Source organism: Rutidosis leptorrhynchoides, chromosome 9 (genome assembly GCF_046630445.1).
Source record: "Rutidosis leptorrhynchoides isolate AG116_Rl617_1_P2 chromosome 9, CSIRO_AGI_Rlap_v1, whole genome shotgun sequence".
NCBI lineage: Eukaryota > Viridiplantae > Streptophyta > Magnoliopsida > Asterales > Asteraceae > Rutidosis > Rutidosis leptorrhynchoides.
Genome location: NC_092341.1, coordinates 8,167,865 through 8,195,776, shown reverse-complemented (window position 1 = coordinate 8,195,776; position 27,912 = coordinate 8,167,865). Strand labels below are relative to the sequence as shown.

Genomic DNA, 27,912 nt, shown 5'->3' with positions numbered 1-27,912 from the left:
TTTTACAATTATATGTCTTGTACCACCATCAAAATCTTTAATACTTGCACATCCTGTAACATCAACCAAGTCCATTACCCACATTACCAAAAGAAAAACAGAATAAGAACTCCCCAAAAAATTGGCCGTTTTGACTTTTAAAAGTTAAAATGTCAGCACAAGTCAACCCATCAATTTTCAATCAAAAATTGACCATAGAGAGCAGACTTTGCAAAAGAATAATGATGAAACCAAATTCGAAAATTGTAGCCTTTAACACTCTGATCCAAACCGAAATAATCCATATCCTTATCCTTCTCCATGACCCATATATTACCTAATGTATTCGGGATGAGAAGTAAGGTACTCGTTAATTTTACTAAACCAAGAAAAAGTCTTTCAACAGTTGTGTGCGACTAATACATACAGCTTGAAAGCATGTTGCATTTTTCACCTTCAATGCCCGAAATTTAAGTGCTTGAAGCCAGCTTTCCTGTACCCATATCAAGAACAGTAGGCAAAATCATATAGTTGACTGAAACATTCAACACCAAAACATTGTGACAATGAATCAAAATTGTGTAGAAGTCGAAACATTAATAGAATCCAATAATGTGTTCATATCGACAATGAATCAATCTTATAATTAACAGATCGTTAAATAGATTAATATGATAACATGAAGTTTAAGTAAGAAATAATTTACCTCCCATCTCAAAAGTAATTTGATATTCCAATTGCTATTGAGTGCACCCATATCAGTTTGTAACACTGTTGCAATTATCTGAAGCAGCCACATTGCTATTTGCTATGAGAGATTACTGTACAAAATAAACTGTAAAAGATAGCCATAAAACGTTGTTCAAGCATAAAAATGCTAGAAAGAGCAATCACTGTATTACTAAACTTATCTAAAAATGATCAACCTTTACTACTTGTGTTATCCTATGATCATGATATTTATCCTCATTAATGTCGCTAAATAATGATATCAACAACTTAAAAGCCCGCTCGCTTGTCAAACACAGTACAAAAGCATATAAGCATAAGCATACTTATATAACACAAGTAGTAAAGGTTGATCATTTTTATAAGGAACAAAATGGTAGAAGTAATACCTTTTATGATATCTGCGTCTTGCCACTGGCCCTTGTAAGTGAGAATTGGGAAGAGCTAATCATTATACATGAATAAAGCAAAAACATCTAAAATAGGTGATTAAAACTGAAGATAACAGAAGCCCCATATTGGATATTTTAGACATTAGATGCATAAACTTAAAACATTTTCTCTAAGTAACATACAACTTCTATGCTTAGTCTTGTTAGAATGCATAAATTTTGACACATTAACACAGTGACCTTCCACAACATAAGTATACACACAATAAGGATCTATGCATATTACTCATGTAAAGCATTTACTTCAGGAAATTACAGAGGGTTAGGCATGCTTTTTGAATAATAATAATAATAATTAGACGATGAAACCAAATATTGAACCATTGCGTAATAATATTACGTAATCAATTTTTAGGGGCAATACATATTCACGGCTATTAGAGTTTCAATGTGTATTCAGTAAATTATCAAAACTACCTAAACTAAAAAGTATCGAACTTCTAAAATTAATCAATGCAATTATTCTTTGTATACCATTTTCAGTTGATCAAAATACTCGTTGAATCGCAGTCCACTGACATCTTGATGTAATATTACTCTTGTAACTATTTGACATCCATAATGATAGAAACAAATATTGGACACTCAGTAACATCCAACAATTTAAATACAACACATATTAAACTACAACTATATTACTCTTTTAACTATCCAGCCTTTAAAATAATAAAAACAATGACTGGAAACTCAGTTAACATCTAACAATTTGAATACACGGTTTATTAAACTATATTCATCCTATAATATATGCTTCTGAGGCAAAAACATGTACACGCTAATTATAACACTATATGTAATGTGATGTAGCCATGAACCCTACTCACACCGATGTGGAAATTGGAAAATATGTAACGACTATTTCATGGCATAAACACTGAAAGTTGCAAAGTGCCACATTAAATGACATATAATTGAGTAAATATTGCCTGAATTTTGAATCAAGTCAAAGAATTAACATAAATCCATGTTATCATATGTAGTAGTATAGTATGGTTTCTTTATTAAACTGAAGCAAGTATACATCAATAACATGAAAATTTAGGTATATACAAAGTAAATAAAATCAAATGGGTGGTAACTTCACAAAAGCGTACACATGTCTATAACCAAATTTGTCTTAAACATTTCATCAAACACGTAGTGTGCATCAAAGAATACCTATGTTGACAATGTATCTTGTTAAAAAAGTAAACAGAAAAGGAAAGAAGAGGATTATACATGTATTAAAACCACACCACAAATCAGAAAAAAAAAAAAAAAAAAACCCTAATGTAAATAAGAATGAAGTTATTAACAAATTTTAGATTAGGGTTTAAGCCTAATTTATTTCACTAATCAGTATAATATGGACACTTGTAAACGAATTTTAGATGTAAACTGACAAATTAGTGTAAAAAAAAGATAAATTATATGAATTTCTGGGTATGGTTAATTAGAAAATAATGTGAACGATTTGACAAAACACATTTATGAATTTCTGCGTATGGTTAGGGATTATAGAACCAATTTAGGCATAAAAAAATATAAATCAAAGAATGGGTGTTAATACTTGAACTAAGATATGAATACGATGAATTTTGGATGGTTACCGGAACAATGGTTAATAGCGAAATTACGAATTTAACAATAATATAGTCGTACGAATAATTAGAGTTTCATACAACAGATCAATATAATATGAATCGTCGAAATTCACAAAATCGAAAATTACCGGAATAAGATGAATTGTGGATGGTGACCGGTGGAGTATTAATAGACTGAACTTTGTCGGGCTCAATTATTCCGGCGACCTTTCGTTCATCGGACCGATTCGATTCATTGAACAATGGTAGTATTACGCATAATCGGTATCGTTATGATTGAAAAAATGTATGGATTAATACTACATGTTTTCCGTTACAGATTGACGTCGTCGGAGAAGTGAAATGGCTGTATATTAGGTCAGGTTGGGTTCGTATTTATTTCAATCAGAGATGAGAGGAGAGTTAAGATGTGAGAGAGAGAGTGGAAGGAAATAAGTTTGTATGTGGTTTTCAACCATTGTGTTTTGGTGGACACGTGTTATTGAATAGAGGTGTGACACTTGTAAGTTAGATAGGGATGTTTCTGAGCATCTGACACATTGAAAGTGTACATCACGCTTTATGTGATGAAGAGATTTGTCTCAGAATTCTTAGTTTGGGTGATTTTTTTTTTAAAATGGTAGTAATTTTGATCCCACTTTCAAAAATGGAAAAAAAGGAAATTTCGTTGCAAAAATGGTAAAACCGAAGTTTGGAACTTCGGTTTTGCCACTTCCGAACTTTCAAACTTCGGTTTTGTTTTTTTTTTTCTTTTTTTAATTTGTCTCAGAATTCTTAGTTTGGGTGATTTTTTTTTTAAAATGGTAGTAATTTTGATCCCACTTTCAAAAATGGAAAAAAGGGAAATTTCGTTGCAAAAATGGTAAAACCGAAGTTTGGAACTTCGGTTTTGCCACTTCCGAACTTTCAAACTTCGGTTTTGTTTTTTTTTCTTTTTTTTTTACAAAAAAAAAAATAATCCGTAATAATAAAAAAAGCAAAACCGAAGTTTGAAACTTCGGTTTTGCATTTTTTATTATTATTATTTTTTTTTGACCCTATACCTATATAATTAATGGGTAATGATATAAAATATATATGTTCCAATATGTTTATATGTATCAATATATTAGACTTATATAAATATATATGTTAAATAAATATATATAGTAATACAGTAGTAATTTCAATATTCAAATTCAAATATGACTTGTAAGACTTTCTTAAAATATTAATTATAACTATATGCTTTTATATGTAATATATAAAAAGTAAATACTGAGAAGTCTAGAACTATCCACACGTTTAAATTTAAATATTAATTATACATCCCCAATTCCCCATAACATGAATACTATCCACGCATTTTCTTTCCATACAACCAGCCTGTCAATTTTCCAATAATACCTCATCTTTTTCATCTTTTTCTATGCATCCTCTTCATCTAAATCAATGTTATTATATTATTATCCTTGTTAATTATATGGGCATAGAGTTTTACAAAAAAATAAAAAAAAATAAAAAATAAAAAAATATTATAAAAAGCAAAACCGAAGTTTCAAACTTCGGTTTTGCTTTTTTATTATTTTTTTATAAAAAAAAAGAAAAAAGAACATAACCGAAGTTTGAAACTTCGGATTTGGCAAAACCGAAGTTTCAAACTTCGGTTTTACCATTTTTGCAACGAAATTTCCTTTTTTTCCATTTTTGAAAGTGGGATCAAAATTATTACCATTTTAAAAAAAAATCTAGTTTGGGTAGTGTTGTGGGTTTTACTATTTGCCCTAACTTCAGTTGTATATGGCCATATGGGCATATAGCTATGTCAATGACCTTTATTAAAATTTAAAATGTGAACTAAGCAGTATGCCATCAAATTATTATAAAATATTGACCTTACGCTTCCTCAGACATCATCAGATTATTGGAAAATATTGGTCTTACACATCTTGAGATAGTGTTTGCACAAATGCACCTTGAAACCAAGAAAAACAGTACAAAAAGACTTAGATATAGTGTTTATAATGTCTTGGGAATACGTTATGTTTTTAGCCGATATAGGTAGTCTAAGAGCACCAGAAGTGGTAACGGATTTAATTTAGTGTTTCGGATCATTGTTCTACGGGATTACTAAAGTATAAAAACTGAGCGAATGTCAATCTTCAAGTTAGGGTTCAGAGATTAAAATGTGTCCACAATTATATATATCAACCAATAAGAATAAACGAAAACAAAAACACATTACATTGTTACCTCGCAAACGGTGACCAGGAACCTTGAGCTGAACGGTGAAGGGAGTGAGGGAACATTGAGGTTCAACAATTCCGAAGAGAACAAGGACGAATTTTGCCCACTATGTATGCTCTAAGTGATTGAAGCTTATCTTGTTATCTTATACATAGTAACAGTGGCGGAACTTGAAGTTTTAGATTAGGAGGGCGAACACTAAAATTTTTTAGTGTAGTACTAAACAAAAATAAGCATCATTATAGTCCTATATACAATAATAAAATTCACTATAACTCAGCTCGACGACCTTTGAACATTTTAAATCATCGATAACATATTTCGAATTAAACTTTTCAGCAATTTTTCGTTCAATATAAAGCACCAAATTATCCATAAGACCTCGTGAAAATTAAAGCATTTATAAATATGTAAATTAAATGGTGAGCGTCTGTTTTGGAACTACAATACAATAAAAAACATACAATGATAAGAATCAAAAAATGAGGATTTTGGGGTTTCTTCAACTTGAAAGCAACTAGACGTGTGGACAATAGCACTTGTATTTTTTTATTGCAAACAACCTTTTTCCTTGTCTTTCACTCTTTTGCAGTTGGGTAATAAGAATCAAAGAAAGAGGATTTTAAAGACGGAGAAAGAAACATGTCAAGGACGGTTCAGTTATCAAAATAAGAAAAACAAATCTCAAAATAGGAAAAACAAAGCTGCAATTTAGGAGGGCTAACAAAATACACCTATTATTTTTACCCCTAAAATATATAAATATTGTAGTTCTAACTCAATACTTTAGGGTGGCGGGTGCCCTCCTTTGTCTCAACAAAGGTCCGCCCTTGCATAGTAGCCTATTTTCTTATTTTATATCTTCATAGCCATTAAGTTCACTGGAAGTGTTTGAATGATGAGCTGATTCATAGGAGTTTACTTGATTTTGTGTGGGTAATAAGCTAAAAAGAAACCTAAGCCCTTATTTTGCTGGCATTTGGATAACTCAATGCTAAAAAACTCAAACTTAAGTAAGTATACCCTCAAAGCAAAGCGTTGATAAGTGATAACCAACAAGTCAACAATTCGGAGCTATTCGTCCAATCTCGTGCAATCGGATCAACAACTCACTAATTTACCTTGTTTTTTTTTCGTTCTTTTTTTCCATACGATACTCTTAATAATGCCGTTTTAACAATAACGGAAAGGTTACAAAAAGAGTGTCAAATAATCCTTGTCACGTGAAGGTTACAAAAAGAAAGTACAAATACCATGGTTGCTAAAATCGCCACTCGAGGAGTACTTGGTAGGGACTTTTTAGGGAGTACTCGGCAACTCCGGGAGTACTCGGATGTTGACCAAGTGTGACTTTGACTGAGTTTTGACCGGTTTTCCTAGTAATTCCGATTTTTTGGCTGTATTTTGCCCGATCATCGAATAGTTTCAAGTTTTGGACGAGCCGAATACTCTCCGAGTTGCAAATGAGTACTCACTGAGTAATTCTAACTTATGCAATACTCACTAATACGTACACGATACACCACGTTGTCCCAAAACAGATGTTTTTTGTAAAATAAGAAAAGACTGATGCCGCCATGTTACTTTCTTATACTTCGTCTCTTAACTCAACATTAGTGCAATTTGAAAATAAATGAGGTTTGTATTTCATACTTTTTAGATGTTGCATTATTACAAGATTACAATTACAATTACAATTGCCTTTGAAGTTTAAACCTTAGTATGCACACACACACACACACACACACACACACACACATATATATATATATATATATATATATATATATATATATATATATATATATATATATATATGCAAATATATATATGCATGTACATATATAAACAATAGTGATGTAATTTCGAGAGGAAATTAACAGTAACAAGTGACACACCTTACCCCTGATGATCTTGTTCATTTTGGAGCAGAGCTACTCCTGCAGCTGGACCAGTACTCGTTAACCAGCTTTGAGAAATAGGAATCTGACTCCATTAGCTTTGACGGCTTATCATATTCCATCATTACACCTATATACACAAATTAACATAAGCTAACCATTTTCTTCATGCACCTGAAGCTAAATTTTCCATCTATCTAATATAAACCAGTAAAACATCTCATATATATACAACTATTTTAACATAGTGAATCACCTAAATTATGTATCTAATATGTTGGGCCATATTAGCAAATAGCAACTCCTCATCGAGTCATGGCCAAGAGCCCTAGAGCTGGCAGTCTGACCCATTGATGGGTAAACATGTCAATTTGGGTTATAGTTCTTATACTCATACTTGAAGAGTTAAATTAACTCTCAAAGTTATGATAAAATAATTCAAATGTTGGCGGGACGATCCAACATGTTGTTAGTTGCACTTTTTTATGAAATGTGTACCCACTCTTTCCATTATTCCACCATTAAGCAAAACCATAATTGAGTTTGTTTTGTTTTCATTTATAAGAGTGATAATTAAGTTTGTTATAAATCAATGGTTGAAATTCAAGTTAATTGTTGAATTTTAAATCAAAGATTGAATTGAAGAGAGAATTATCTCATCATCATCATCATCAAAATCAATGATTGAAAATCCCAGTTATTAACTCATCTAAAGGTCAGTATTCAATCTTGACATAATTGTGACTTTCCTTTTTTATATAAGAAGAAGGCGAGCAAAACATACCGGAAGAGAGGACCATGACCATGTCACTGTCTATAACAGTTGGAATTCTGTGAGCCACAGTTACAACGGTGCAGCTTGAAAATTCTTGCCTAATAATCCTTTGTACAGTGGCATCCGTATCTGAATCAATGGACGCAGTTGCTTCATCCAGAACTAAAATCTTGTTGCGTCTGAGCAGAACTCTTCCGAGACAGAAGAGCTGTCGCTGACCCATGCTCCAGTTTTCCCCTTCGTTGCTCACTGTTGTATAAGGATTAGCACAAAATCTTAAACATTAAAACTTTGAATCAGTATCCGCATATGAAGGTATGTGTAGTTGAATTAACGAGTCAATAATAATTCACTTTCTATTGTAGACTCACCAGAAGAATCTAAATAGTTTGGAAGACTGCTAATGGTACTCTTTAGTTGGCATTTTTCCAGTGCCTGCAAGAATAAGTCAACTTAATAATGAATCTAAGAGTGGTTTGACAGTTTTAGAGAACAAATTTAAAAGCTTGAAATAACACAACAACAACAAAACCCAATACCCAATACCACATGAGTTGTGTATGGGGAGGTGAGATGTAGACAATCCTTCCCCTATCCGAGAATAAAGACAAGTCATTTCTCCACCCAGAGTGAAACACTCAAAAGTAGAGAAAGTCATCCCTCTCTCTATTCGACGGATAAAGAGATTGCTTCCCAGAGGACCTCCGGCCTTTAAGTAGGAAAAAGTTTTTTTAAAAAAATAAAAAATAATAAAATAAAAATAAGTAGACGCCATGAAAATGGTAGAATCAAATTTCCATGGGTTTTAAATCCTGCCTGGAATTTAATTTAGGCTCTAAGAGTCAGTTAAGTCGCCAATAAATCGACGATTGCTGTCGACTCAATAGAGCCTAAAAAGCTTGAAATAAGTTGCTTATAAATAACTTTATTTGAGTTATGTTAGATGCTTTATCTTTAGCAGTTCAAACATTAAAACAAAAAATAGCTTGACACGAAATTGGTCAAATGAACCCCAGGTCAAAAGAATAAACTTTAGCTATCAATAATTCCAGGTATGCATCTTTTTTTTGGAACAAAGGAAGTAATTCGTACCATCCATATTTCATCATCAGAGTGAAGTCCTAAAGGGTCTAAGTTTGTTCGTATGCTACCCTTAAAAAGGGTTGGCTCTTGAGGGATGACGCTTAGCTTCATTCTGAGGTCCTTTAATCCTATAGAGCAAATGTTCAAACCATCTATATGGATTGTTCCACTATCGGGTTCAACCAAACGGAAAAGCGCAGTTATAAGTGTTGTTTTCCCACTCCCTGTCCTTCCAACAATGCCTACCCGAGTCCCTTCTTTGATTGTGCACGTGATTCCTTTGAGAACTAGTGGAGCATTTGGACGGTACCGGATCTGAAACATGCAGACAAGATTATAATTAACCAACGGATATGAGGGTCAAAAAGAACGGCCAACTGCATATAAAGATAAGCATTTCAATTTATCTCCTAAGCCAGAAAACCATCAAATTTCATAAAAAGGTAACAAACTTTCAAATACTAATAAATAATGATTAATTTCAACATAACCAACCCTCAATGCCAGGATATCTGACCCACTAACTGGTCAAACTGCTGATGTGTCAGTAACGTGTTACCATGTTGATATTTTTCTGATGTGGTGCTGACTGCTGATTAGCACTTAAAATCAAATATACTGAAACGTTGATGGTATTTACTGGCCTATAATAACTCTTTACCCAAACCAGAAATTATTAACCCTCATGTTACTTTCATGTATACCCGGCAATTAAGACCAATAGCTTGAAAAATAGGTCTATCAGGTTAGGTATTTATCCAATTGGAGAATGGGTCCAATTTAGACCCATATGAAGCCTAACAAATATATATATATATATATATATATATATATATATATATATATATATATATAAGGTCAAACAGGTCCTTAATGAGTCTTAACGGGTCTTTACGAGATTTTAAAATTTTATTATCTAGAGGTTTTACGAGTTTAAGAAACATTAAGAAACTGGTCTCGACCCAACCTGACATGACCCGTTTGACCCGTTCGACCCATGACCTGTTTCAGGTCCCGACCCATTTGCCAGGTATACTTTTATGCAAGTGAAAGTAAATGATGGGCTGACCTTGACATCCCGGAACTCAATTTTACCCTGTGAAGGCCAAGAAGATGGTGGTCTATTGCCCTCCACGACTGCCGGAGGCTCTGACGGAATATGCATATACTGTTTAATCCGTTCGACTGAAATGATATAATTGGATAGACTACAATACCATCGTGTCAAGAACACGTGGGCATTAGTCAGTGCCAGTGCATAAGAAAGTGAAAGCCCAACTAACCCTGCGTAAGTATCAAATTCTTTCGCTAAGCTAAATTACACTTGAAGATTATGAAAAACTCTTTTTACAAATAGAAACATGCGTACCGGGAGAAATATAACCCTGTGGAAACAAAACCAGGAAAACAGCAGCAGTAAATAGTGTCAGGTTTTGAAGTGCTTCTGCTCTTAAAACCAACCACTCTAACGTCGCGTTTGTGAAAATGAAAGTGCTTGCGTCAATATCTACTAGCTTTAGGTATTTTTGAAAGAAATTGTCTTGCTTTTTAAACGCCCTTATAGTAGCCACCCCAAGTGATGTTTCGGATGCATAATTTACCACAGGTGCTTTTGTTGTTCCGTTGATTCTAATAAGTTCCCGTGCAGATGGTTGATAATACCCCTGCAAGCAGGAAAAAAAAAAATTAAATCTTTGTTTCTCTCTCGTTTTTTAACAAAAGTGAAGCGATAAATTTACCTGATAATATTTTGTAGCTATTATAGCAAAGATGCCTACAATTAGGACTTGCCATGTTACTGATGCCATAACAGCAATTGTGGTCAGCAGTTCAATACCAGAAGTGACCACAAAAGCCAACGAGAAGGGTATGTCAAAATCCAATACACTCAAATCAGTTGAAGCCTGTATGATTAATGTAATTATATATTATTAATATATACTAATATATAACAAAATATATATTATATTTCTCTGTTTGACAATGTTAGGGAAGGGCTTACTCGTGTTAGAATCCGTCCAACTGGGGTTGAGTCAAAGAATACCATGGGTGCACTGAAAATTGAATCGGTGAACTTTGAGAAGAAGGCTTTAGAGGCTTTTAACCCCAAAAGGGTAGTAGATAAAGATCTCATTAAAACAAAAAAGGCACTTGTAGTTGATATCAATGCGTAAACACCTATTAACGTGACGCTGCTGAAGTCAGGAATTTTAATGGCAAAAGCAAGCCAATAACTTGCAGCAGCTTGAAGAGAAGAAAAACTGATCTGGGTCAATAGACTTGAGAACAAGTAAAAGTGACCTTTTGAGATTACTATGTAATCTAAAAAAGGCTTCCACCCAACATCACCAATTGGCTTTTCTTCTTGTTCAGTCAACTGTACGGATGTCTTTAAAATCTCCTCATTAATCTCATTTCTTTGGCTCAAATTCTTTATTACTTTTACGCGACTGTTTTTGTTTTCATAAGATGAAGACTCCAAATCTGTTATGACATCTTTGTGAGCATTCACAAGCTGTTCAAAAGCTGTGCCTGCCTTTAAGAGTTCCTCGTACTTTCCTGATTGAGTAATTTGACCATCTTCCATCACCTATAATTAATGAAAGAAAACAGTTACACTGCAACTTAATTATTCAGAATTCACACGAGTAATACGTTGGTTTGTTTATTACCATAATGTTGTCAACCTCTGACAGAAATTCCACTTGATGAGTGACAAGAATGACCGTTTTCTCCTTTAAAGCAGTCATAACACAGTCCTGAACGTTAACAAATTCAAATGTAATGGCCACAAAAGAAACCAAAAACAAATGGTGGTTGCGGCGTTTTGGTGAGTCGCCCATCTCGTTTAGCCCAAAAAAGTCTAATTAGTCGGTCAACGCTAAAATTCAGGTCAAAGTCGGAAAAAGTTGTTCAATGTCGGTCAAAAGTTGACTTTTGTCTGGCTTTGTTCTATTGTAAAGGACAATTCCAAGCTCACTTAAAAATTACTGTAGTTGGGAAAAACACCGACTTACATAGTATCACTTAAAGATAAATTAATAAAGACACTACACCATATACACCAAAACAATATATGAAACCTATATATTATTTAAATTAACACCACATCATCTTATTTATTTGTGAATCATTTATTTTTAAAATAGCTATGTTTGAAATATTTATGTCAAAAACATTTATATTTAATATACTTTTATTTAAAAGTCAACGTTGGTCAACGTCCGTCTCGACCCCGTTTTGACCGACTTGACCTTTCAAGGTCATGACTGACTTGACCTTTCAAGGTCATGAACGACTCATCTGTCTCACGTCTTTTACATCCTTGCCAATTGGTATTAGAGAATCTTACATTAAACAGAGTTGCAGCTGTATGTGCATCTACAGCACTAAAAGGGTCATCAAGAAGATATATTTCAGCATCACTGTAGACTGCTCTGGCAAGCTGAATCCTCTGCTTTTGACCACCGCTCATATTAAGTCCCCTTTGACCTATTTCAGTTAGATCACCATGCTTAAAATCATTGATATCCTTGTCTAAAGCACAAGCGTTTATCGCATTCTCGTATCTAGCTGTGTCCATTGGCTTTCCATAGAGTATGTTATCTCGAATCGTACCACTTTGAATCCAGGGAGCTTGGCTAACATAAGCAATTGAACCAACAACATCCACCTAAATGCAAATAACAATAAGCTCTAAAAAATTTATACCTGGAAATTGAGACCTATACTCTCAAATTTGGGTATACTGGGTTAAGTTTTTTGGTCGATTGGGTCTTGAAAAAAAAACATGGCAACATGAACCCCAAACCTTAAAAAAAACTGTGATGACCCGGGAATTTCCGACCAAATTTAAACATAATCTTATATGATTCGACTCGATAAGCAAAGTCTATTAAACCGAGTCTCATTATGTTTGAACTATTTCATGATAACATTTGACCTTTAACTATTTCCGACGATTCACGAACCTTTAATTGTAACTAAGAATGTAAATATAAATAATTATATATAAAACTAATTATATTAGTATTAATGAACTATTAAGTAATTTTGTTATTATAAAAGATAACATTTAATAACTAAAGATTTTCATTTTGAATATATATAGTATATTGTATATAAATGATTCAAACATATTTTACCAACGTTATCAAAATATTAAATGTACAATGTTATACTTTGTAGTTAATTGTTTAATATACATAATTAATCATCTACTCAACATTTAAAACATGATTTTATATATATGGTAGTATACATATATACATAAATATAACTATATATATATGATTTTATACATAATTATTATATTATGTATATGTAGAAATTTATAATATATCTATGATGAAATAATGTACTATTTTAATAAATATATATAATACTTACATATATAAAACATTTATATTTTTCATAATTACATACATAAGTATAATATAATTAGTATGTAAATAAATATTATAATATATTTATATTAAAATGCATAAATATATAATATTCAGTATATGTTACAATACATATTACATAATTATTAAATATTACATAATAATAGATGATATTAATAAATTAAATTTAAATACAAATATAGTTGTTGTAGTAATGTTATTTGTATCGTCAAATATCAATATTTGTATTCATAATATCACTTTATATCATATAAAGATGAAATTGGATGTATAAATTAGATTATTATTACTAATATTATTATTATCGATAAAATATTAATATTATCATAATTAGTATGGTATTATGTAACGACCCGGAAATTTCCGACCAAATTTAAACTCTAATCTCTATATGGTTCCGACACGATAAGCAAAAACCCTAAAGTTGACCCGCACTTTTTCGATCGTTCTATACTTATAAGATTAATATTTACATAAATTAAACCTTACCAACATGATAAGCAATCCAAATTGTTGAGACTTATGTTTTCGAAAAGAGTTTTACACAATGTTTGACCGTCTAGTTTGACCGATGATATCACGAACTATACAATATATGATAATTATACGTTTGTGTATATATATGTATATATACATATTTAACATGATCTAAGAATGTTTTAATATCTCATTTTGTATTAATAACAATAAGTTATAAGTATATTTTGAAACTACTAACTTAAGTTTTCAAAACGATAACCATACGTAACGTTATTTGACTTAAATACTTATGACCTATAATGTTTATACATATATCGTATAAGTAATGTATTTAATCACTTTTAAAGACTTAAATACATAAAACAATATAAGTATATTTACAAAAGATAGCTATATTTGAATCCTCGTTCCGTTTTCTCAAAGATTTCTATACGTATACCTAGGGTATATGTACCCGTATCATACGCAGCTTCTAGATGTATTTACTATTGGTATATACCAATAAAAATCTGCTCCTTAGCAGCCTTAAATGATTAAGAAACATGTGGAACCAACCATTTGTCAAGTAGCATGAATTATTTAGCAAGAAAACAAAGTTAGGTATCTTTTTTTTCCTTTATAACCTAAAAACGTTTTTATGCATGCACACCATTTCTTCACCCCATTTTCTCACACTTACACTTCCATTTCTCTCTCAAAATACTCTTAACTTCATACTTGATCATCTCCAAGCATTTTCCCCATCATTTAGCTTCAAAAACCTTACTTAAACACCATAAGAAAACCATACAAAAACACTTCAAGAAATCCTTCCAAGAACACAAACTTACTTCCAATCTTTCATCCAATTCCATCACCCTTTTGGTTCTAGCTTTTTACTCCTCTTTTACAGCAACCTTGTCCAAGGAACTTGAGGTAGTATCTATGTTCATAACCTTATTCGATTCATATATATAGCTATCATATTTTGTGGTATACAATTTTAACAACAAGAACATAGTTTGAAAGTTTTCAAACTTGTTTGCAAACTAAATAGATCCTTCTAACTTAACTTTTAAAATACTTCAAGACCTGTAATATAACTTAAATATATGCTAACTTAACAAGGTATAACTTGGTTTTTCAAAGAATATCTTAAAAACTGTTTTTACGACGTCGGAGTGTAACCGGGGACTGTTTTGGGTTGGATAATTAAAAACTATCTTAAACTTTGAATTGGAGGTTTATGTTCTGGAAAAATGATTTTTACTATAAATATGTTAACACATAAAAATTTCATGATTTAATTCAAAGTATAAGTATTTTTAGAAAAATGGTCATTAAGTGTTATTTTTTTGTAACAAAAATGTTTAACTTCATAAGTTTCACTAAAGTTTTACCTATGCCGTGTGATTTTGAATATAAACCAAGGTATTTTCAGTTCATAGTCTTAAAGAGGGACTCGATCCAAGGAGATGGCAAGTTGAATCAACGAAAACGGATTTGTAACGAAGAAACTATGACCGAAACAAAATTGGTTATCCTAGACTTGTTTAACTTCGGGATTAATTGGGAAAAATTAAATAAATCACATATTTCTAAGATAACATGATATTTTATATATATGTACTTATAATTCAATTTTATATGGTTCAGGATCACCCGTAAACAACACGAGAAGATTAATCATAGATCCCATGTTTGTACGCAACACGTCATTTGACAACACCGGTACTTTATGTATGCAACACGTCATTTGACAACACCGGTACCGTGGGTCAAGATTAATCTTGACCAATACATATACGATGGGGTTTTATTTATTTCGTTGGGGGTTTTATTTATTTCATTGCGGGTATATTAAACATCTAAAAATGAACCATTAAAATTGAATTACTAACAACGAGCTGCTAACTACGGACTAAGGAATTATTCAAAGTATTAAAAGTATAACAAGTATATATATGTGACGTTTGTTTAAAAAGAAAAGGTATTGATATATTATATATGGATAGGTTCGTGATATCAACCGGAGACCAAGTCAAATTATATATATCTTCAAGACGAAAGTGAGTATATAGTCCCACTTTTAAACTCTAAATATTTCGGGATGAGAATACATGTATTTTATGTTTTACGTTATGGACACAAGTAACTGAAAAATATATTCTACGTTGAGTTGTACCACTGGCATACTTCCCTGTAGCTTGGTAACTAATATTTACAGCGGTATTGTAAACGCGAATCCTGTTGATAGATCTATCGGGCCTGACAACCCCAACCGGACTGGACGACCAGTATTCAACGGTTGCACAGTACTTCGTTTCGTGACTACACTTGGTACAGTGTAGTAAGATTTCATATTAAAGGGAATATGCGACGTGATTAATTGTTAAGTATGGTTACCAAGTGCTCAACCACTTAGAATATTTTTATTAAAATGTTTATATATGAAATCTTGTGGTCTATATTTATATCGCTGTCGACATTAAACCTATATCTCACCAACTTTATGTTGACATTTTAAAGCATGTTATTCTCAGGTATGAATTAAGTCTTCCGCTGTGCATTATCTCGTACTAAGGATACTACTTGAGGCCATTAAGGACTTATATCATAAGGCGTTGCATTCGAGTCATTGAAGTTCATAGAGACTATTATTAAGTAAATGGCGGTTTAGGTCATTTGAATATTATGAAATGTCAGGCGAATATGTCAATTATGGATGTAACTATAGATTGCCTTTTAAGAATAAATGCAACGTTTGTAAGATGTATCATATAGAGGGCAAGTACCTCGCAATGTTATCAACTATTGTAATTCGTTTGTAATCAATATGGACAACGTCCGGATGATTAGTTTCGGATCCTTTCAGTTGGTATCAGAGCGTTGGTCTTAGCGAACCAGGCCTTGCATTAGTGTGTCTAACTAGTAGTTGTTAGGATACATTAAGTGAGTCTGGACTTTGACCGTGTCTGCCTGTCAAAAGTTTTGCTTATCAATCCTAGTCGGAAATCATCTGCTTATCATTCTTAGGGAACTGCCTGCTTATCATTCTTAAGTCTAGACACGTCTTACTGCATTTAGTGCATCGATAGTGTATAGACAAAATTCATATCCTAGCGTATCTGTTACGATAGACATTGCCTGACGTATTTCAAAGATTCATCGTAATTCATGGGATTTTGATATTATATATACATATGTAAATTATGTATTGAAGAGTACCAAACCCAACTCCTATAATCTATTCCAAACCAAAAATTCATTTCTCCGACCATACAAGATGGATTCTTCATCCAGCTCAAATTCCTCCGACTTCGATAGCTTCGCCGATATGGATTTCCATTCGAGCTCCGAGAACAGCGTTACCGGAATGGATCAACCAATTTCCCATCATCTATTCTGGATGAATTGGGGATGGGTTCGTAATATACTAAATTTCTGGAGGCAAGAAGAAGGTGATCCATTCCATCCACCAAATTGTCCTCTTAACGATGAACCTGAAGCACTTACCGGCGAACCTATTCGAAACACCATTTTCTCGCTCATTTCTAGAGTATCTCGTCATGATTACATACTATCCCATATTTCAAATCTTGTTCATTGGCTCGTTCCAACCGTCAATCATCCCGGTATAATAGAAGAAGTCAACGAACTCCGTGCTCGGGTAGTGGTTTTGGAGAATATGGTGCGAAGGTTACAAACACCAACAGCAGCACCAGCAGCATAATCCGTACTACCATCGTCAACGCCGACAGTACCTTTATCACCCCAATCACAACCGCGCCTTAAATCTCAACATCACAATCTGTATCTCGAATATCAACATCACACGACTCAATATCTGTACTTCGAGTATGATCTTCGTTCTATATATCGTTCTACATCGATTATCTTCGCTTTACGTATCGTATGACGATTATGTAATTTCTAAAGTCTTAGAGATTATGTAACCTAGAATTAACGATAAATCAAATGAGTTTAATATCTTATTGACTCATTAAATCTATGATTATCTCTGAAGAAAATATATATGCAAGTATATTTTCATAAAGATAGTAATTAAAAATTCCTTCGTACAAACTATTAATGATGAAAATATTTTAACGGGTGGGTAGTACCCGAGGAATATTTAGAATTCACATTAATAAGTTATATTGTACATTCTTGAATCTGATTCAACGGTTATCTATTATCTTACTTACAACCACCGATATTCGTATCCGCTCACCCCAGAATAACCATTTTCAATCAAATTTCATATTCGGATTTTGACCTACCAGAATCCAACAAGTGGCATAAAGAAGAAAACATTGGACAAAATAAAAAAAAAATTGTTAGAAACACACGATTTAACTAATTAAAAATCTATTAAGGATTCCACGCTAACTGTTCCGGCTAACTCTGGACAATTAAAATGAATTAAAATGTTGATTGTAACATATGAAGCTAAACAATTCTTCAAGCTTGCCACTTGATTTTATCTTAAACCTCATTCGTAACTTGACGATTACAATTCGCATTCAAATCCTTTCATGATTCCTGAAAACACCTCGACCGAGAAGTTGAACCCGCCGCACCTTGCCTACGGAATGAAGATTTATACATACAGTTATACACCTGAAGAACTCTCGAACCCAAATTCATAATTTAACACATAACATATTGAATCCTTTGCCATTTATTAGCAAGAACAACCCTACAATTCCTTTTCGAGAAGCTAATTTTGTCACAGCTCCACTTCGACTTTTCAGTGAGATTATTTCTATTATAATCATGATATTTATACCTTGTCCTTTCGCCGTCATTACCGGAAAACCTTTTATATCCCTCGACAACATCAACAGGTGCACCAGCAGATCGTTATCCTTTTGGCGAAATCAACAATCAGTATTTTGAAAATCTCGCGGAACTTCTTCCATCATATCTATAATGTCTATCCCTAAGAATTTCATAATCTGAACGTGAAGTTTCTGAAAAACACCCGGGACTATGAAATAGTTCTTGAAATGCTAACGAAGCAGCAAAAACTGTAAACGACTTTAACGGTCAAAAGTTTGATGACAAAGAATAGTAAGGTGGTAAAGCTGGAAAAAAAAAAGTTTGGAACTAGAAAACGGATGAAGCAAAGTATGAAAGAGGCTGTGGATAAATCACAGGGACTGAACCTGCTCTCAAAGAATACAAACGATTCCGTACCTGCTGAAACCGTCAGTAAGAACCCTACTCTTTATTCAAAACCTTGCCCGGATGATATTTTTCATCATCATCTTATCTTAGATATTATAAGATATCTTCATATCATTCGTTATACATATTTTTCATATTTCTGGAGATATTTTTACAACTATTCCTATCTGCGATCATTTATCTCTCCGTAACATCTGCGTTACAATATAAAAGAAACTGTGTTAATTTCTAAATTCTGAAACCTCCGAGATTAAAATATAAATGATTTGAAGTAGTGTTGGGAACTGATGCATGAATTAGTATAATATAATGAAACTTGATCAACTTCATTATATTACAGTAAGTCATGTTAAGTTTCTAATGGAATGTGATGATTCACAGTACCGTTATCATGTGCCATGTTACACGGCTCTTACATTCTATCAAGTCTCCAAACATATTAGAACGTATCACCTTGTTAGTTCTATTTTTCCGGAATATTCGAGTAATTTAACGAATCAAGATCGTGCCATTACAATTTCATTCTAAAACCAATAGCTAGGTTCATTCCAAATTTCCTACCTACGAATTTCGGACCATTGTTCGCTTGGCTCGAGGACAGGAAGAAGAAACGAAGGGACAAAACCTCAGAATAGAAATAGGAACATAAACCACAGCAAATAAGAGAGAGCATTAACTGTGGATGACAATGATTTTAAGGGATGGGAGTAGGAACATCGAAATATAAGGGAAGGTATAAAACCTAACAACAACCCCGAAACTACAAACCGTGCATATCAATACGTATTGCAACGTAAAGGCACGGGAGAATTAAAAACATTATAATTCCAAGGAAAGGATAAAAGAGAATAGATTCTTCTGGTGATAGATGAAAAAGAAGAATGAAAGATATGAAAGTTAGAAATATAACAAGGATTAGAATGGGATGGAGCATATTAGCGAATGTCTTAAAGTAGGAACTAAAGAGAAAGAATAGAAGATGTGGGAAGAAAGAAAGGGAAGGAGGTAAATTTATAGTGAAATATTCGACAAAGAAATCAAAACAGATTGCCGCGTTAAATCAAAGAAGATCCTGATCGCCGCAAAACTAAATCTTATTACATAAGATTTTCTTTAAAACCCTTAAATCCCGGAAATCGATCATAATCACGTCATCGGTTACAACAATTCTATATTTACTCATTTCACTCTTTTGTGATAGCTTCGCTCGTGCGTCTCACATAACCGAATCGTTTTATCTAAATCTTTCAATAATGATAAAATTTCATTATTACCTCATATTCGTCATGAAAACATTCCTATTGTTATTTATGACAACCTCTACCAAATTTCGAGGACGAAATTTCTTTAACGGGTGGGTACTGTAACGACCCGGAAATTTCCGACCAAATTTAAACTCTAATCTCTATATGGTTCCGACACGATAAGCAAAAACCCTAAAGTTGACCCGCACTTTTTCGATCGTTCTATACTTATAAGATTAATATTTACATAAATTAAACCTTACCAACATGATAAGCAATCCAAATTGTTGAGACTTATGTTTTCGAAAAGAGTTTTACACAATGTTTGACCGTCTAGTTTGACCGATGATATCACGAACTATACAATATATGATAATTATACGTTTGTGTATATATATGTATATATACATATTTAACATGATCTAAGAATGTTTTAATATCTCATTTTGTATTAATAACAATAAGTTATAAGTATATTTTGAAACTACTAACTTAAGTTTTCAAAACGATAACCATACGTAACGTTATTTGACTTAAATACTTATGACCTATAATGTTTATACATATATCGTATAAGTAATGTATTTAATCACTTTTAAAGACTTAAATACATAAAACAATATAAGTATATTTACAAAAGATAGCTATATTTGAATCCTCGTTCCGTTTTCTCAAAGATTTCTATACGTATACCTAGGGTATATGTACCCGTATCATACGCAGCTTCTAGATGTATTTACTATTGGTATATACCAATAAAAATCTGCTCCTTAGCAGCCTTAAATGATTAAGAAACATGTGGAACCAACCATTTGTCAAGTAGCATGAATTATTTAGCAAGAAAACAAAGTTAGGTATCTTTTTTTTCCTTTATAACCTAAAAACGTTTTTATGCATGCACACCATTTCTTCACCCCATTTTCTCACACTTACACTTCCATTTCTCTCTCAAAATACTCTTAACTTCATACTTGATCATCTCCAAGCATTTTCCCCATCATTTAGCTTCAAAAACCTTACTTAAACACCATAAGAAAACCATACAAAAACACTTCAAGAAATCCTTCCAAGAACACAAACTTACTTCCAATCTTTCATCCAATTCCATCACCCTTTTGGTTCTAGCTTTTTACTCCTCTTTTACAGCAACCTTGTCCAAGGAACTTGAGGTAGTATCTATGTTCATAACCTTATTCGATTCATATATATATAGCTATCATATTTTGTGGTATACAATTTTAACAACAAGAACATAGTTTGAAAGTTTTCAAACTTGTTTGCAAACTAAATAGATCCTTCTAACTTAACTTTTAAAATACTTCAAGACCTGTAATATAACTTAAATATATGCTAACTTAACAAGGTATAACTTGGTTTTTCAAAGAATATCTTAAAAACTGTTTTTACGACGTCGGAGTGTAACCGGGGACTGTTTTGGGTTGAATAATTAAAAACTATCTTAAACTTTGAATTGGAGGTTTATGTTCTGGAAAAATGATTTTTACTATAAATATGTTAACACATAAAAATTTCATGATTTAATTCAAAGTATAAGTATTTTTAGAAAAATGGTCATTAAGTGTTATTTTTTTGTAACAAAAATGTTTAACTTCATAAGTTTCACTAAAGTTTTACCTATGCCGTGTGATTTTGAATATAAACCAAGGTATTTTCAGTTCATAGTCTTAAAGAGGGACTCGATCCAAGGAGATGGCAAGTTGAATCAACGAAAACGGATTTGTAACGAAGAAACTATGACCGAAACAAAATTGGTTATCCTAGACTTGTTTAACTTCGGGATTAATTGGGAAAAATTAAATAAATCACATATTTCTAAGATAACATGATATTTTATATATATGTACTTATAATTCAATTTTATATGGTTCAGGATCACCCGTAAACAACACGAGAAGATTAATCATAGATCCCATGTTTGTACGCAACACGTCATTTGACAACACCGGTACTTTATGTACGCAACACGTCATTTGACAACACCGGTACCGTGGGTCAAGATTAATCTTGACCAATACATATACGATGGGGTTTTATTTATTTCGTTGGGGGTTTTATTTATTTCATTGCGGGTATATTAAACATCTAAAAATGAACCATTAAAATTGAATTACTAACAACGAGCTGCTAACTACGGACTAAGGAATTATTCAAAGTATTAAAAGTATAACAAGTATATATATGTGACGTTTGTTTAAAAAGAAAAGGTATTGATATATTATATATGGATAGGTTCGTGATATCAACCGGAGACCAAGTCAAATTATATATATCTTCAAGACGAAAGTGAGTATATAGTCCCACTTTTAAACTCTAAATATTTCGGGATGAGAATACATGTATTTTATGTTTTACGTTATGGACACAAGTAACTGAAAAATATATTCTACGTTGAGTTGTACCACTGGCATACTTCCCTGTAGCTTGGTAACTAATATTTACAGCGGTATTGTAAACGCGAATCCTGTTGATAGATCTATCGGGCCTGACAACCCCAACCGGACTGGACGACCAGTATTCAACGGTTGCACAGTACTTCGTTTCGTGACTACACTTGGTACAGTGTAGTAAGATTTCATATTAAAGGGAATATGCGACGTGATTAATTGTTAAGTATGGTTACCAAGTGCTCAACCACTTAGAATATTTTTATTAAAATGTTTATATATGAAATCTTGTGGTCTATATTTATATCGCTGTCGACATTAAACCTATATCTCACCAACTTTATGTTGACATTTTAAAGCATGTTATTCTCAGGTATGAATTAAGTCTTCCGCTGTGCATTATCTCGTACTAAGGATACTACTTGAGGCCATTAAGGACTTATATCATAAGGCGTTGCATTCGAGTCATTGAAGTTCATAGAGACTATTATTAAGTAAATGGCGGTTTAGGTCATTTGAATATTATGAAATGTCAGGCGAATATGTCAATTATGGATGTAACTATAGATTGCCTTTTAAGAATAAATGCAACGTTTGTAAGATGTATCATATAGAGGGCAAGTACCTCGCAATGTTATCAACTATTGTAATTCGTTTGTAATCAATATGGACAACGTCCGGATGATTAGTTTCGGATCCTTTCATATTATTATTATTATTATTATTATTATTATTATTATTATTATTATTATTATTATTATTATTATTATTATTATTATTATTATTATTATCATTTTTACAATTATTATTATCATTAATATTATATTTATCATTATTATTAATTTTATTAATATTATTAGATATTAATAGTATTGTTATTATATATTATTATTATTAATTAAAAAAAACAGTAGGGATCTATATTATACGTTTGACCTCTGTATCCTTTATCTCTATTATTATTATTTTTTTTGTTTCTTTCCTGCTCCAAACTCGTGAACCTGTGTTGACATTTTCTCCATTTTTTATCAACCGATCTCTATTATTACAAAATGATTATGTATAATTGCAAATCAAATAAAAAGGAAATCCAATGGGATTAAAGAGCACAGCGATATTTTTTTTTTCTTCTTCTCTGCACGCTCCAATTTTTTTTTCTCTTAATTCAATTTCGAATAAAGTTTCAAAATCTAAAAATGCAGAAAGGTTAGAAATCTTTCTTTGAATCTATCTGCAAAATCTCAACTCTCAAATCTTTATATCGATCTTGAATTTTGAAGTCAAAGTTTAGTTTAAAAAAAGTCAACAATTGTTCTTGAGACAAATTCGCGTTCGTGTATATGTTTCTGATCAAATTGACGATTCCAGTAGTTTTTATACATGTTTAGAAAACTATTTCGTGTTATAAACATTATCTATAATGTTATCTATTACGAAATCAATTTTTTTTGTTTTGTTCCAAGAACCGACGCTGCAGTAGGCCTTTAGTGTTTTTTTTTTATTATTTTAGAACCCAAATTATTTTTTTTTCTGTAATGTTTTGAAGCTTTAAAAGGAACCCTGATTTTTTTTTTTTTTTTTTTGGTTATTGATGTTTTGTTGAATCCATGAGACTTGTGGAGAAGAAGAGGAATAGAAGAAAAACAGTTTATATATAAAATTTAAATTCGATATTAGTACAGAGAATCAGAATTGGTGGGATGGTCGAGAGTGTTTGCGTGTGAGCATGTGGTCACGAGATCGAGTCCAGAGGACGGTAGTTTCTTTTTTTTTTTGAAACTCTTTTCATGTGAGGTAGTTTTCTTTTCTAATTTTATTATTGTTATTATATATTAATTACTATTAGTATTATTATTATTATTGTGATTGTTTTGATTGTTATTGTTATTATTAGTATCATACTTGTTATCATATTTGAAAGTATTATAGACATTACTATTATTATTATGATAGGTATTAATAATATTATTATTAGTAATAAACTTATCATTTTAGTATTTTATCATCATTAGGATTATGATTATCATTATTATTATTATGAAGGAAATAAAAATATATTATTATCATCAATATTAGAATTTGTACCGGTTTATAAATAATAGTATCATCAGTACATTTACAATTAATAATATCATATTTATCAGTATCATCATTAATATTTACTAGTATTATTATGATTATCATTTATCATTTTATAAATATTAGAACCCTTATTATTAACATAAGTATGGTATTAGTATTAATATTATTTTAGAGTTATTATTATTAGTATCATTAACAGTTATCATTTTCATTTTTTTTGCTATTAGTATTATCATTATTAATAAAATTATTATTATTATTAGTAAATCATTATTATCTAAATTATTATTTTAACAAATAAATCTTTTGTACACTATATATATACTTATGGTATATACTAGGATTGTATTAATAATTCACATAACAAACTAATAAAATTTCATAAATACAATACTAACCACAAATATATGTATATAAATATATTAATGTCACTATTTATATAAACGTAAATCATTATAGATATATATACATAAAATCGATATATATATATATAAAATATAACTTAAAATATAATATAAGTATACGTTTTAAAATAAAGGTTAGAATAAATTCTACAAAACTATAATATATAAATAATACATATTAATAAATGAAATTTTGTAACTTACATTATACGTATTAATATATACACAATTGATATAGGTTCGTGAATCCGAGGCCAACCCTGCATTGTTCAATGACGTCATATGTATTTTTACTACAAAATACAGTATCGTGAGTTTCATTTGCCTTTTTACCCTTTATATTTTTGGGCTGAGAATACATGCGCAACTTTTATAACTGTTTTACGAAATTGACACAAGTACGTGAAACTACATTCTATGGTTGGATTATCGAAGTCGAATATGCCCCTTTTTATTAAGTCTGGTAATCTAAGAATTAGGGAACAGACACCCTAATTGACGCGAATCCTAAAGATAGATCTATCGGGCCCAACAAGCCCCATCCAAAGTACCGGATGTTTTAGTACTTCGAAATTTATATCATGTCCGAAGGAGGATCCCGGAATGATTGGGATATTCTTATATATGCATATTGTTAATGTCGGTTACCAGGTGTTCAATCCATATGAATGATATTTTTGTCTCTATGCATGGGACGTATGTTTATGAGAAATGGAAATCTGAAATCTTGTGGTCTATTAAAATGATGGAAACGATTGTTTAAGTTAAACTAATGAACTCACCAACCTTTTGGTTGACACTTTAAAGCATGTTTATTCTCAGGTACGAAAGAAATCTTCCGCTGTGTATTTGCTCATTTTATAGATATTACTTGGAGTCATTCATGGCATATTTCAAAAGACGTTGCATTCGAGTCGTCGAGTTCATCAAGATTATTATCAAGTCAATTATAGTTGGATATATTATGAAATGGTATGCATGCCTGTCAACTTTCGATGTAATGAAAGTTTGTCTTTTCAAAAACGAATGCAATGTTTGTAAAATGTATCATATAGAGGTCAAGTATCTCGCGATGTAATCAACTGTTGTGAATCGTTTATAATCGATATGGACTTCGTCCGGATGGATTAGGACGGGTCTTCACAGTTGGTATCAGAGCGGTGGTCTTAGCGAACCAGGGCTTGCATTAGTGAGTCTAACTGATAGTCGTTAGAATGCATTAATGAGTCTGGACTTCGACCGTGTTTGCATGTCAAAAGTTTTGCTTATCATTTAGTGTCGAAAAATTATTTGCTTATCATCCTTAAAGTCTAAGACACGTCTTACTGCCTTTATTGCATAGACAGTGTATAGTTAAATTCATATCTTAGCGTATCTGTTATTGTTACCTTTGCCTGACAGCTTCCGTAGATTCCTCCGTAGCTTATGGGATTTTAGTATTATATATGCATATGTAAATTATGTATTGCAGGGTACTAATCTACATCCTATAATCTATTTCTTATCGAAAATCCTTCATCTGATCGTACGAGATGAATCCCTCAACCAGTTCGAGTCCATCTGATTTCGATAGCTATTTCGATAGTTATTCCGACAGCTATTTCGATATGGATTTCCACTCGAGCTCCGAAAGCAGAGTAACCGGAATGAATCGATCAATTAGCCATCATCTATTCTGAATGAATTGGAGATGGGTTCGTAGTCGACTTAATCAATGGAAACGCGAAGAAGGCGATCATTTCCACTAACCAAATTCACCTCTTGACAATGGACCTAAAACGTTTACCGGCGAACCTGTTCGAGACACCATTTTCTCTCTCATTTCCAAAGTATCTCATCACGATCATATACTATCTCAGATTCTAAACCTCATTCATCCGCTCGTCCGAACCGACAATCATCCCGGTGTAATAGAAGAAGTTAACGAACTTCGCGCATAAGTTGTAGTCTTGGAAAATATGGTGCAAAACGTACCAGCTTCATCCAAATCACCGGCACCAACGGTACCACCAACAACCCAAATTTCAATATCACATGCCTCAACATCTCAATCTATACCTCGAGTATAATCATCATTCTACATGACATTCTACATCAGTTATCTTCGTTCGACATGGTGATTATGTAATCTCTAATGTTTTAGAGATTATTTATTCTAGTTCCAACTGAAAACTAAATGAGTTTAATATCATGTTAACTCATTAAATTCATGATTACATCTGAAGAAAATATATATGTATATATGTTTTCATAAAGATTGTAATTAAAAATTCTTTTGTACAAACTGTTAATAATAAAAATATTTTAACGGGTAGGTAATACCCGAGGAATATTTAAATTTCACATTAATAAGTTACACTGTATATTCTTCGAATCTGATTCAACAATTATTCACTATCCTATTTACAACCACCGGGATACTTATCCGTTCACCAAAGAATAACTATTTTCATTCAAATTCAATTTCATATTTGAATTTTGACCTATCAGAATCCAACAAGTGGCATAATGAAGAAATAATGGACACAATAAAAATTGATTAGAAACAGACTAATTAACAATATTAAATTTTATTAAGAAACCACGCTAACAAAATCCTAGCTAACTGTTCCTAGCTAACTGTTAATTCCGTATTACATTTTATTTATCGCAATTTATTTATCGCAATTTATTTTATCGCAATTTATATTCTCGCAATTTTATTTATTGTCATTTAATTTCTGTTATTTACTTTACGCACTTTATTTATCGTCATTTAATTTCTGTTATTTATTTTACGCACTTTAAATATCGGGACACGTATACAAGGTTTTGACATATCATATCGACACATCTATATATATTATTTGGAATCTCCATAGACACTCTATATGCAGTAATGATCGAGTTCTCTATACAGGGTTGAGGTTGATTCTATAATAATATATATACTTTGAGTTGTGATCGAGTCTGAGACATGTACACGGGTCACGATACGTATTAATTAATTCA

General features: G+C 31.8%; 1 protein-coding gene and 1 long non-coding RNA gene across 3 annotated transcripts in view; both read right to left on the bottom strand.

Annotated features, from left to right (window-relative positions):
* On the bottom strand, nt 1-1,525 carry LOC139865720 (uncharacterized). Of its 2 annotated transcripts, XR_011765081.1 has the most exons (4): nt 1,098-1,525; nt 686-814; nt 317-472; nt 1-53 (listed from the first exon to the last, which is right to left on the bottom strand). It is a non-coding gene; the product is annotated as an uncharacterized lncRNA (long non-coding RNA). The 2 variants fall into 2 exon arrangements; XR_011765080.1 differs by having other exon boundaries at nt 19-472.
* Nucleotides 1,526-6,604: 5,079 nt separating this feature from the next.
* The window catches only part of LOC139865850 (ABC transporter C family member 8-like), a 31,274-nt gene continuing 9,966 nt past the window's right edge, over nt 6,605-27,912 (bottom strand). The window contains exons 3-13 of the mRNA XM_071853956.1: nt 12,081-12,401; nt 11,401-11,487; nt 10,731-11,318; nt 10,468-10,632; nt 10,098-10,392; nt 9,798-10,012; nt 8,738-9,043; nt 8,017-8,080; nt 7,655-7,894; nt 6,811-7,000; nt 6,605-6,698 (exon numbers count right to left, since the gene is read on the bottom strand). Of these exons, the coding sequence (XP_071710057.1) occupies nt 6,888-7,000; nt 7,655-7,894; nt 8,017-8,080; nt 8,738-9,043; nt 9,798-10,012; nt 10,098-10,392; nt 10,468-10,632; nt 10,731-11,318; nt 11,401-11,487; nt 12,081-12,401 (2,394 nt within the window). The 3' untranslated portion in view covers nt 6,605-6,698; nt 6,811-6,887. The remainder of the gene's footprint in view (nt 6,699-6,810; nt 7,001-7,654; nt 7,895-8,016; nt 8,081-8,737; nt 9,044-9,797; nt 10,013-10,097; nt 10,393-10,467; nt 10,633-10,730; nt 11,319-11,400; nt 11,488-12,080; nt 12,402-27,912) is intronic.